Consider the following 12,780-nt stretch of genomic DNA (forward strand, 5'->3'; position numbering starts at 1 on the left):
GAGGGACCACTCCAACGACGTGACGGCTAGGCGATGCGGGCGATCCGTTTTCCCTGGAGCAAGGCACTAGTAGTTGACGGTGGACAATGGCATGATCTTAGACCAACAAAAATCATTGTATTCACAATTATTATGACGACCAAGACAATATGACAACTCCGGTAGAGTTGCTATCAGTACATCAGAGTACATATCTACTCCCTCCGTTCCAAAATAGATGACCCAATTTTGTACTAAAGTTAGTACAAAGTTGAGTCATCTATTTTGAAACGGAGGGAGTAGGTCTTGACGGCCTCTCAAAGTACACGAGCCCGTGGTTCATCGCTCACCAGCAGACAACAGTATCTGATCTTCTGATGACCAAGCGACGGATACACGTGCATGCATGCAGATGCAGGCACGCAGGTCCAAGATCTCGGCACGGGGAACAGAGCACGGCGGCTGGGTCCTTCCTACTTCCTAGGTCGCCAACCTAAGCCACTACAGGATATGGGGCTAGCTAGAAAACGCTTGCTGCTGCTGCTGCTGCCTGAAGAGAATACTTCCTCTGTCCCGAGTTATGGCTGGATTCGTCCATCACCACAGCGCGCGCCTTTGTGAAGAAGCTAGGGTGCAATGAACTGGGCAGCCTCTCTCGATCGGGTCGCGCTCCGGCAGACAGCTTGCGGCGATAAGACCATGACAAGAGATTCCATTCCATGCCTTCTCTCCACTGGTCCGGAGAACATCTCCAGTGACCAGCTTCTGTGGCATACGGCCTGGCCACCGAGTTCGACAATCATCATCTGGCTACTGATGCATCTTTCAAACACTTTCTCGAGCTCGACGGCTCACTACTGGCTAGCACCATGGATGCTGCCGGGCTAACCGAATTCGATCCTCAACTTTCTCTTGAAGAACAATAGTACTGTTTGGACTGTTGGCTTCATATCCACCACCATCGTGGAAGCAGTCGGTGTTGAGCATTTAGAGGAGTCACCCTCGACCTCAAAGGGATTCTTATGCCAGTTGGAACTTGGGAGTCAAATCCTGGGAAGAACCATCGGATTCTTCATCTTTTGAAGGTGTTGGAGGCAGAACAAATGCTCGATCGCCAGAAGAGACCGCAGGAATCAACGAAGAATTGAAAGTATAACTTGCATATCAAACTGGACAAGAAGTTATGAACGTAGATCTACATAGACCATGGAGAGTAAACTCGCTACCAAACCTGTAGAAGACCCCATTGTGCCTAAAATGCTAACCGTGGGGCCGAGTTACAGGAGCTTTACGGTCCTTTCTGTTGAGACCATGGAGTGCTGCTATGCACACGATCCATTTTGCACGATTTTGAGGCCACGTCATATGTATCACGCCAAATCATTGGAGTCTGTTGCATATAGCATCGTCCTGGGATCGCAGTGAAAAGTGTCGTGCCTTTCCTTAACAGTCTTGCTAAGTCTTAGTCGATTGAAACTTCATTAAGTCTCAGTCGATGCTATATCCGTGAGATCCTACGCTAAGATCCATGTAAAATTTTCTTTTAATTCTTTTCTTGCATGTTATGTCACTTGATTGGGACTTGGTTAAATCTCAGTTGTCTGAGACCTAGCCACACCCTTCCCATAATCCGATCACAACCTGCCAAGTAAAAATCACCCCGTAAAACCCTCGTAATGATCCATGGATATAGCATTACTCCCTTTTTCCAATGATAAATAACCTGATCTCTTTCTTTGTCTTTCATCCCCTGTGCTATTTGTTATTGAAAACAATGCCAAGAAAAGCCCAAAACATTGATACTGAACATATTGGCTCACAAAAGATAACAGAAATGGAAGTTCAATATTAGTACAAGCAGGGTGCATGCCCAATCAATAGGCAACAACCCCAGGTAGTATCAGGAGTAAAACCCAAAAGGTTATATTAACAATATAATCAGTTAGCTAGACTAGACATTCGCACGATTTCCCAGCAAAAATGAAGAAAGAGATCCGCGCGATTTGCTACAATTTTCCTGCCGGGATCTCATATGGGGCAGAAGATGGAAGAAGACGCCAACCGCTTGTTTCGCATCGGCGTTCCTCTTCTCCATGTATATTGTTGCTGTGACGTACGCTGCAGCTCCTTTCCTTTTTATTGTTCCTCTTAACTTGTTTTTGTAATTACCCTGTCATACACATGTGAAGAAAATTTAGGATATTATAAATCATATGCACCCATGACCATGAAAATCATTTTGTTTTTGTTATTTGGGGTGCTTGTGACCGCTAGAGCATAAAAAGAAGACATATATCTAGAGATGAAGACACAAGAGATGTGTACGTGGTGTGACCATTGAAAAGTATCCTGATGGCGACAACTTAAGAATGGTACAAACCATTGACATGGCTAGGTTAGCTGCACGTACCTACATGAGTTGGCTAGAGACACCTAATTCTTGGCATATGGGAAAAATTGTCCGAAAATGACGGATTCTCGCGCCATGCTCCGAGGCTTATCTTGTTTTCAGATATTTCATCATCTATTATAATCGGGATTTTGTTGGCACCGAAGAAATGCAGAACCACTCAGTAATCGCCAGTTGAGGTGTAGTTTTCATATGATGGTAACACTCGAACATATGCATGCTGATGAGGTATAGCGTAGTTCAGTTCAGTGCTAGGAGTATCAAAATGAAAGAAGTCTGTTAAGATGATGGAGACCATGTTTTGCTTTTTATTCGAATTCCGTGTTGTGCAGTCATAGGAGACCCCATTGTTTTGCTTGGGAGTTTTTACATTAATCTACCAGTAGAAGTTGTGGTTGGCCGCGTAAATCCAAGACCATGCCTTAGACTGCATGCCGTGCCAGCGAACCAAATGCGGCACCGGCTTACTCCGGCGTGGCACGGCCGGTGCTCTTCTAGGCAAGATCGCTCTACGGTGTGGTGACGCCACCCAGGAATAGACGTTGCCATATCTGTGCTTGATGTGAGAAAGAAAGAAAGGGAATTTGACCCTCGCAAAGAGAGAGAGAGAGAGAGAGAGAGAGAGAGAGAGAGAGAGAGAGAAGGGGGGGGGGGTATGGCCAGTCCTGGTGGGAGTTAAGTTTATGAATAGGGCTAGTTGAGCACTTTCATACTTTTAAAATTTGAGGAGTTAAATTTTGAGGACTTGTTTGAGTTAAAATTTAGGGGCAGGGTCAGAGATACTCTTAGGGCGTGAAATTCAAATTCTAATCGTGTCGATATGGCGTGATGAGCGGCATGAATAGGAGACGAGGAAGAAGAGTACAATGAGATTGACGCTTCCATGATCTGGTCGCAATGGCGGTAACAGTGAGCGCCGAGCGGACATGAAGAAAATTGGTGAGAGAGGAGAGATGGTCGGCGGTGATCGGCGGGAGATGAGATGGGACCGTGCGTAGATGTGTCATTTCATCAGAAGCTACAAACATCAAATGTTTCGTTTCGTATAGTAGGAAAAAAACTGATTAATCATAGGTGTAAAGCTTAGTTTGTGGGCACTGAAATGTGCGTGTGGGCACAAAAGAAGTCTAGTCCAAACCTCCCAAGGGCTTCCGAAGCTTCTCTTGCCGCAAAAAAAAAGATAAAAAGGAAAAACTTCTAGCACCTTCCCTGAGAAGAGAAGAGAAGAGAAGAGATGAGAAGCGAGCATACCTCATCTTTTGTTTGGGTGTATCGCGTTCCCCGGCGCGGTGTTGGCGGTAGCGGCAGGCGCGCCGGCGCCAGTGTTGCCATTGGGCACGTGGTGGAGCGCCGGACTCTGCTGCAGGGCCTTCGCCCCTAGCGGGTAGTAGCCCACCCCCTGCGCGAAATGCTGCCGGAAGAAACATCCATCTTGCGTGTTAGGGTAGGGAGAGGAAAAAAGACGGCGGGGGCGTTGGAAATGGATATGGTTTTGGCGGTTGACGGAACCTGGTGGTGGTGGGGGTGGTGGGAGGGCGGCTGCAGGTGGTGGGGGTTGACGCCGAGGAAGTGCGCGTACTGCTCCGGCAGGCTCACGCCGTGGCCCTGCTGCGGCGGCGCCATGAAGGGCATCCGCGCCATGGACGGCGGCCCCATCTGCGGCAGGTACTGGTGCATCTGCATGCCCGGGAACATCACCGCCGGCGGCGCCATACCGCCGCCCATCCACATCATCTGCACCTGCATCTGCAGCGTCTTCAGGTACTCGATCGCCTCGTCCAGCATCGACGCCTTGTCAGTCTGCATGCCGCCCATCACAAAAATGAAATGAAAAAACCCAATCGAGCCGATCAAGACAAGAAACATGCTATGGCGCGCGCTATCGGTACCTTGTTGCAGTGGGGTATGAGCTCTTGCAGCGCTCGCATCTTCTCGTTGATCCTGTCTCGTCTCCTCTGCAACCGCCAGAGTCAGCGTCAGAGATGTTGTAATGAACAATTCACCATTGATGGCACAAGAAGAAATGAATGACGGAACGCACCCTCTCGGAGAGGTTGTGCACCTCGGCGGCGCGGCTCCTCCTCGCCGTCGTGAGCTTCTGCGGCGGCTTGCGCTCAAGCGCCAACGACTCCGACTCGGCGTCCTCGCTGGGGCTCTCCGAGTCCTCCGTGTCCAGCCCCCGCTTGCGCTTGCTGCTCCGGTGGCTCGTGCTCGTCGGCTCGGTGCCAGTGGTGGTGGTCACGCCGAAGCTGTAGTTGGACCGGCCCGACGAGGAGGCCACGGTGGCCTCGTGGCCCCTGCCTCTGGCGTTTGCATTTCCGCTCCCTACCGCCGAAGGCAGAGCGCTGCCCGCTCCGCCGCCGCCATAGGCAGTGGTGTGGCCGGCGCGCCCCTGCTCGCTCACCGCGCCCTGCACCTGCACCTGGTTGCTCCCGCAGAAGCTCGCCCCCATCGCGCTCAGCGTCGACGACGCGCCCTCCTCCATCGCCGCCTTCCCGGCGCGAGCCTGGACGAGGTCCGACAGGACGCCGCCGGCGTTGTCGCCGCAGTCGGCCAGGCTCATCGATTGCTGCCTGCTGGAGCAGGAGACGTGCGTGGACTTGGGAGGGGGCATCAGGTCGCTCGCCGCCGACACCGCGGACGACTGGCTGCTGCGCCTGTCATCCCCTAATACTGGTACACCGTCCCTGCCGATCTTGCCGGCGCCGTCGACGCCGGCCGCCCCCGGTGGTTCCTCGCAGAAAAGGTCCTGGAAGATGTCCTTGTCGAGCGAGTCGGCGAGCGCGAACGGGAACCAGAGGCCGGCATCGTCTTCTTGCACCACCGGCGGCGCCGGGACCTTCTCAGGCCTCGGCGGCAGCTTCCGATGACCCTGGCTCTGCATGACGACATTGCCGTTGCACCACAGCAGCTCCATGAGGTCATCGTCTTCGCTGCAGGCACCAAATCAAGCACAAAAAAGTCAGCAACCACTAGCCTGTAACGCAGATACCATATCAGCCCACAAATTCGAATGCATCAAGCGATCAAGATTCAAGAGCGAACCCGAGTGGCCTGGAGATGTCCCCCATGTTCCCCCAATCTGGCACGAACTGGCTCATGGCTCAGATCATCACAAGTGTCGACTGGCGATTCGCTTCACTTCACCGCAGAGGGCACGCTGCATGCCGAAGCAAGCAAACAGAGGAGATGGCAAGAATCAAACAACAAAATCAGCTGAGGAACTGTGCTTCATCTGCATGCGGCATGGTATTTTAAATTTGATTGGCAACGAGAAGAGACTGCTCCGTAAACAAATGTGCCTCCTGCCAAGGATAGTGCAGCACAGCCTGATTCGGCTTCAGATGAGGCAAGCAGGGCATGTGCGATGCCAGACAGGGCCAACTATGGAAATAATAATGCTTTGAACCTCTGATGTAATTATTCTTTAAAAAAAGAACTTCTGATAGCAGCAAAGGAAATCTCAGATATAAAAATATGTAGGATAAGAAAAGCAGCTGGGCTATGAAGTGCAAGGAACAGGGAGGCCAATGATGGGAAAAAAAGGAAAGGTAGATGCAGTGCGGGGAGCCTGCCTGCAGGAAACCTACCGGTCATGTAAGCCTACCTGCAGCACATGCAGAGGAGCAGCTAGCAACCAGCAACACAGTGAAAAGGCTTCAGAAGAGGTTTTGTTTATTGTTCTTTTAATCCACTCATCAATCAAGTCTACAGAGCACTAGCAATTTTAAAATATTTTTTTCTGTTAAGATGCTGAGAAGAAGTAGGAGTATTTTACTACAGGAAAAGCGAAGAGCTTCAGAGAAGTGATTTAGAAAGACTAGGAGGAGGCCTTGGGAGCAGTAAAACTATGATTATCCCGTTAGGATCAGCGGATAGGGCGAAATCCACATCAGGTTCCGGAGGAGATTGGAAAACACGCATTAGGGACGCAGATTTTGGAGAAACGTAATGAGGAAACAGAGGGGGGAAGAGAACCAGCAGCCATGGAGCAAGAACTAACCAGTCTGGTTGCAAGATCCAGCACCGGCTATGGAAGCTTCTTCGGGAGGATGCTCACTCTCTTCTTGCGGTGGAGATTGGAGAGCAGTGGCGCGTGCAGGCGAGGGGGGGAGAGGCTAGTGAGGGGGGGGGGGGGGGGGGGAGGAGAAGAGCCGGCAGGTAGCAGGGGAACCTGGGCTTGGCACCCGCAGTGGCTTTTAAGCAGCCGCGCAACATTGTGGCTGGGCTGAAGAGAAGTGGATTCCCGCAGACAGGGACGGGGGAGGGAGAAAGGGATAGAAGAAGGGAGGAGGGATGTGGAGGAGGGAGGAGAGAGACGGAGGGGAGGGGAGGGGGTCCGGACCGGACGGGCGAATGATTAGAGGAGCAGACGTGTGAGTACACCTTGCACCTGCTTGCTGCTGCTGCATAGGGAAGAGGGCTGGCCGTGCATGCACGTATGCCGTTTTCTGTGTACCGCCGGGTTTTGCCATTTCGAGGGGAGGGGTAAACCCTGCCGCGGTATGGTGATGTAAGGCCAACTCCACTGCGCGATCTTAGACGCACGTTCAGTTTGACCGGATTTTGTTTCTTTGGATAAGATAATGGAGTCACGTGTGGGCCTGTTCTGAAATGAGATTGCCATGAGCCTAGCGTGCGGCCGCATCCATTTGCCTCATCCTATCCGCCTCCATATTAAAAAAAGAACAACGTTTCAAATATCAACGGCCCTAGGTGAGGCTAGCGGCCTAGTTCACGCCAGCGGCCCTAGTCACGCCGGCAACAAAGCCAGCGGTCTACACGTCCTCGCCGGCAACACAGCCAGTCTCCAAAATGAATAGTTTCGTTCGCCGACAACACAGCGAGCCTCCAAAATGAATGTGTTTCTCGCCGGTACACAGCCAGCGCCCAGCAGGCGGGCAGCACCCATGCCAGCCTCCAAAAAGAACGGCCACGGCCGATCGGACGACCTAGTTCAGACCGTCGGCGTCGAACATCTCCTTGTGCCTGGCCTCGAACCAGCTCCTTGTCTTCTCGCTCATCTTAATCAAGTCCACGCTTATGATCGCAAGAGACACCTCATTTGCTTTGGTTGCGGCATTGGTGGCCTCGATGTCGAGCTGCCGCTGCCTGGCCGAGACATTGGTGGCCTCGATGTCGAGCTGCCTTTGCCGGGACGTCTCCTCCATGTCGATCTTCCTCCCCTTGGCCGCCTCCTCCATCTCAAGCTTCTTCCTTTGAAGCTCTACGTATTGCTTCATTTGCGCGTCCTTGCTTTGCCGCTTCTTCTCGTCCCTCACATCCTTTTGAGACATCATGCCATGCAAAGTCTCATGCAAGGCCATGGATGAGGCATCACGTATGTCGTCCACCTTGGAGTTAGTCTTGCCCCTCGGCCTCTTCAACGCCTCGCCATCTCCACCTCCGGCAAACTTGGTTGTCTTCTTGCCTCTCTTTCTTTGAAGTTCATGGTATTGATCCTTGAACTTGGGGCAATTGTTGATGATCGTCCAACAATGCGTAAGAGTGAATGGGTTGTCATTGTGCCTCAAGGAAATATGCCCTAGAGGCAATAATAAAATTGTTATTTATATTTCCTTATATCATGATAAATGTTTATTATTCATGATAGAATTGTATTAACCGGAAACTTAGTACATGTGTGAATACATAGACAAACAGAGTGTCACTAGTATGCCTCTACTTGACTAGCTCGTTAATCAAAGATGGTTAAGTTTCCTAACCATAGATATGAGTTGTCATTTAATGAACGAGATCACATCATTAGAGAATGATGTGATTGACTTGACCCATCCGTTAGCTTAGCACTATGATCATTTGGTTTATTGATATTGCTTTCTCCATAACTTATACATGTTCCTATGACTATGAGATTATGCAACTCCCAAATACCGGAGGAACACTTAGTGTGCTATCAAACGTCACAACGTAACTGGGTGACTATAAAGATGCTCTACAGGTGTCTTCGATGGTGTTTGTTGGGTTGGCATAGATCGAGATTAGGATTTGTTACTCCGTGTATCGGAGAGGTATCTCTGGACCCTCTCGGTAATGCACATCATTGTAAGCCTTGCAAGCAATGTGACTAATGAGTTAGTTGCATGATGATGCATTACGGAACGAGTAAAGAGACTTGCTGGTAACGAGATTGAACTAGGTATTGAGATAACGATGATCGAATCTTGGGCAAGTAACATACCGATGACAAAGGGAACAACGTATGTTCTTATGCGGTTTAACCGATAAAGATCTTCGTAGAATATGTAGGAACCAATATGAGCATCCAGGTTCCGCTATTGGTTATTGACCGGAGATGAGTCTCGGTCATGTCTACATAGTTCTCGAACTCGTAGGGTCCGCACGCTTAACGTTCGATGACGATCGGTATTATGAGTTTATGTGTTTTCATGTACGGAAGGCAGTTCGGAGTCTCGGATGTGATCACGGACATGACGAGGAGTCTCTAAATGGTCGAGACATAAAGATCGATATATTGAAAGGCTATGTTTGGACACTGGAATGGTTCCGGATGAGTTCGGGCATTTTCCGGAGTACCGGGAGGTTACCGGAACTCCCAGGGGAGTCAATGGGCCTTATTGGGCCTTAGTGGAAGAGAGGAGGCGGCCAGGTGGAGGGCGCCCCCCAAGCCCAATCCGAATTGGGGTGGGCGGCGGTCCCCCTTTCCTTCTCTCCCTCTCCCTCTTCCTTCTTCTCCTACTCCAACTAGGAAGGGGGAAAACCTACTCCTACTGGGAGTAGGATTCCCCCCCCCCCTTGGGCGCGCCCTATGAGGGCCGGCCCTCTCCTCCTCCCCCTTTATATACGGGGGAGGGAGGCACCCCATAGACACACAAGTTGATTGTTTAGCCGTGTGCGGTGCCCCCTCCACAGAATTCCACCTCGTTCATATCGTTGTAGTGCTTAGGCGAAGCCCTGCGTCGGTAACTTCATCATCACCGTCATCACGCCGTCATGCTAATGAAACTCTCCCTCAGCCTCAATTGGATCAAGAGTACGAGGGATGTCACCCAGTTGAACGTGTGCAGATCGCGGAGGTGCCATGCGTTCGGTACTTGATCGGTTGGATCGCGAAGACGTTCGACTACATCAACCGCGTTTCATAACGCTTCCGCTTTCGGTCTACGAGGGTACATAGACATACTCTCCCCCTCTCGTTGCTATGCATCTCCTAGATAGATCTGCGTGGTTGTAGGAATTTTTTTGAAATACTGCGATCCCCAATAGTGGCAGCCAAGCCAGGTCTATGCGTAGATGTTATATGCACGAGTAGAACACAAAGGAGTTGTGGGCGTGGGTATATACACATTACTTGCCGTCACTAGTTGATTCTTGTTTCAGTGGTATTGTTGGATGAAGCGGCTCAGACCGTCATTACGCTTACGCTTACGCGAGACTAGTTCTACCGATGTTTTTCGCACATAGGGCCTAGTGGGTGTCTGTTTCTCCAACTTTAGTTGAATCGGTTTCAATGAACAGGGTTCTTTCTGAAGATCAAAAAGCAATCACTATACTACGTTATGGTTTTTGATGCGTAGGTAAGAACAGTTCTTGCTAAGCCCGTAGCAGCCACGTAATACTTGCAACAACAAAGTAGAGGACGTCTAACTTGTTTTGCAGGGCATGTTGTGATGTGACATGGTCAAGATGTGATTATATAAATTGTTGTATGAGATTATCATGTTTTGTAACACAGTTATCGGCAACTGGCAGGAGCTATATGGTTGTCGCTTTATTGTATGAAATGCAATCGCCATGTAATTGCTTTACTTTATCACTAAGTGGTAGCAATAGTCGTAGAAGCAATAGTTGGCGAGACGACAATGATACTACGATGGAGATCAAGGTGTCAAGCTGGTGACGATGGTGATCATGATGGTGCTTTAGAGATGGAGATCAAAGGCACAAGATGATGATGGCCATATCATATCACTTATATTGATTGCATGTGATGTTTATCCTTTATGCATCTTATTTTGCATAGTACAGCGGTAGCATTACAAGATGATCTCTCACTAAATTTCAAGGTATAAGTGTTCTCCCTGAGTATGCACCGTTGCTACAGTTCGTCGTGCCAAGACACCACGTGATAATCGGGTGTGATAAGCTCTGCGTTCACATACAACGGGTGCAAGCCGGTTTTGTCGAAGCAGAATACTCGGGTTAAACTTGACGAGCCTAGCATATGTGTTGGGGAACGTAGTAATTTCAAAAAAAATCCTACGCACACGGAAGATCATGGTGATGCATAGCAACGAGAAGGGAGAGTGTTGTCTACGTACCCTCGTAGACCGAAAGCGGAAGCGTTAGCATAACACGGTTGATGTAGTCGTACGTCTTCACGATCCGACTGATCAAGTACCGAATGTACGACACCTCCGAGTTCAACACACGTTCAGCCCGATGACGTCCCTCGAACTCCGATCCAGCCGAGTGTTGAGGGAGAGTTTCGTCAGCACGACAGCGTGGTGACGATGTTGATGTTCTACTGACACAGGGCTTCGCCTAAGCACCGCTACAGTATTATCGAGGTGGACTATGGTGGAGGGGGGCACCGCACACGGCTAAGAGATCAAGAGATCAACTGTTGTGTCTATGGGGTGCCCCCCTACCCCCGTATATAAAGGAGCAAGGGGGGGTGTGGCCAGCCAGGGAGAGGGTGTGCCAGGAGGAGTCCTACTCCCACCGGGAGTAGGACACCCCCCCTTTCCTAGTTGGAATAGGATTCGGGAGAAGGAAAGAAAGAGGGGAAGAAGGAAAGAGGGGGCCGCCCCCCTTGCCCTAAACCAATTCGGTTTGGGCCTTGGGGGGCGCGCCCCACACTTCCCTTGCTGCCCTCTATTTCCACTAAGGCCCATGTAGGCCCATTAAGCCCCAGGGGGTTCCGGTAACCTCCCGGTACTCCGGTAAAATCCCGATTTCACCGGGAACACTTCCGACATCCAAATATAGGCTTCCAATATATCAATCTTTATGTCTCGACCATTTCGAGACTCTTCATCATGTCCTTGATCACATCTGGGACTCCAAACAACCTTCAGTACATCAAAACATATAAACTCATAATATAACTGTCATCGTAACGTTAAGCATGCGGACCCTACGGGTTCGAGAACTATGTAGACATGACCGAGAAACTTCTCCGGTCAATAACTAATAGCGGAACCTGGATGCTCATATTAGCTCCTACATATTCTACGAAGATCTTTATCGGTCAAACCTCATAACAACATACGTTGTTCCCTTTGTCATCGGTATGTTACTTGCCCGAGATTCGATCGTCGGTATCTCAATACCTAGTTCAATCTTGTTACCGGCAAGTCTCTTTACTCATTTCGTAATACATCATCCCGCAACTAACTCATTAGTTGCAATGCTTGCAAGGCTTAAGTGATGTGCATTACTGAGAGGGCCCAGAGATACCTCTTCGACAATCGGAGTGACAAATCCTAATCTCGAAATATGCCAACTCAACAAGTACCTTCGGAGACACCTGTAGAGCACCTTTATAATCACCAAGTTACGTTGTGACGTTTGGTAGCACACAAAGTGTTCCTCCGGTAAACGGGAGTTGCATAATCTCATAGTCATAGGAACATGTATAAGTCATGAAGAAAGCAATAGCAACAAACTAAATGATCAAGTGCTAAGCTAATGAAATGGGTCAAGTCAATCACATCATTCTCCTAATGATGTGATCCCGTTAATCAAATGAAAACTCATGTCTATGGTTAGGAAACATAACCATCTTTGATTAACGAGCTACTCTAGTAGAGGCATACTAGTGACACTCTGTTTGTCTATGTATTCACACATATATTATGTTTCCGGTTAATACAATTCTAGCATGAATAATAATCATTTATCATGATATAAGGAAATAAATAATAACTTTATTATTGCCTCTAGGGCATATTTCCTTCAGTCTCCCACTTGCACTGGAGTCAATAATCTAGTTCACACCGCCATGTGATTTAATACCAATAGTTCACATCACCATGTGATTAACACCCATAGTTCACATCGACATGTGACAAACACCCAAAGGGTTTACTAGAGTCAAGAATCTAGTTCACATTGCTATGTGATTAACACCCAAAGAGTACTAAGGTGTGATCATGTTTTTCTTGTGAGAGAAGTTTAGTCAACGGGTCTGCCACATTCATATCCGTAAGTATTTTGCAAATTTCTATGTCAACAATGCTCTGCACGGAGCTACTCTAGCTAATTGCTTCCACTTTCAATATGTATCCAGATTGAGATTTAGAGTCATCTGGATCATTGTCAAAATTTGCATCGACGTAACCCTTTACGACGAACCTTTTTGTCACCTCCATAATCGAGAAACATATCCTCATTCCACTAAGGAT

General features: G+C 49.1%; 1 protein-coding gene across 1 annotated transcript; it reads right to left on the reverse strand.

Annotated features, from left to right (window-relative positions):
• Positions 1-1,775: 1,775 nt before the first annotated feature.
• On the reverse strand, positions 1,776-6,536 carry LOC123104931 (transcription factor PHYTOCHROME INTERACTING FACTOR-LIKE 13). Its single transcript, XM_044526875.1, has 7 exons — positions 6,393-6,536; positions 5,435-5,549; positions 4,431-5,322; positions 4,279-4,344; positions 3,899-4,189; positions 3,641-3,800; positions 1,776-2,149 (listed from the first exon to the last, which is right to left on the reverse strand). The coding sequence occupies exons 2-6, from the start codon at positions 5,488-5,490 to the stop codon at positions 3,642-3,644; spliced, it is 1,464 nt and encodes a 487-aa protein (XP_044382810.1). The 5' UTR covers positions 5,491-5,549; positions 6,393-6,536; the 3' UTR covers positions 1,776-2,149; position 3,641.
• Between the last annotated feature and the right edge of the window lie 6,244 nt (positions 6,537-12,780).

Source organism: Triticum aestivum, chromosome 5A (assembly GCF_018294505.1).
Source record: "Triticum aestivum cultivar Chinese Spring chromosome 5A, IWGSC CS RefSeq v2.1, whole genome shotgun sequence".
NCBI lineage: Eukaryota > Viridiplantae > Streptophyta > Magnoliopsida > Poales > Poaceae > Triticum > Triticum aestivum.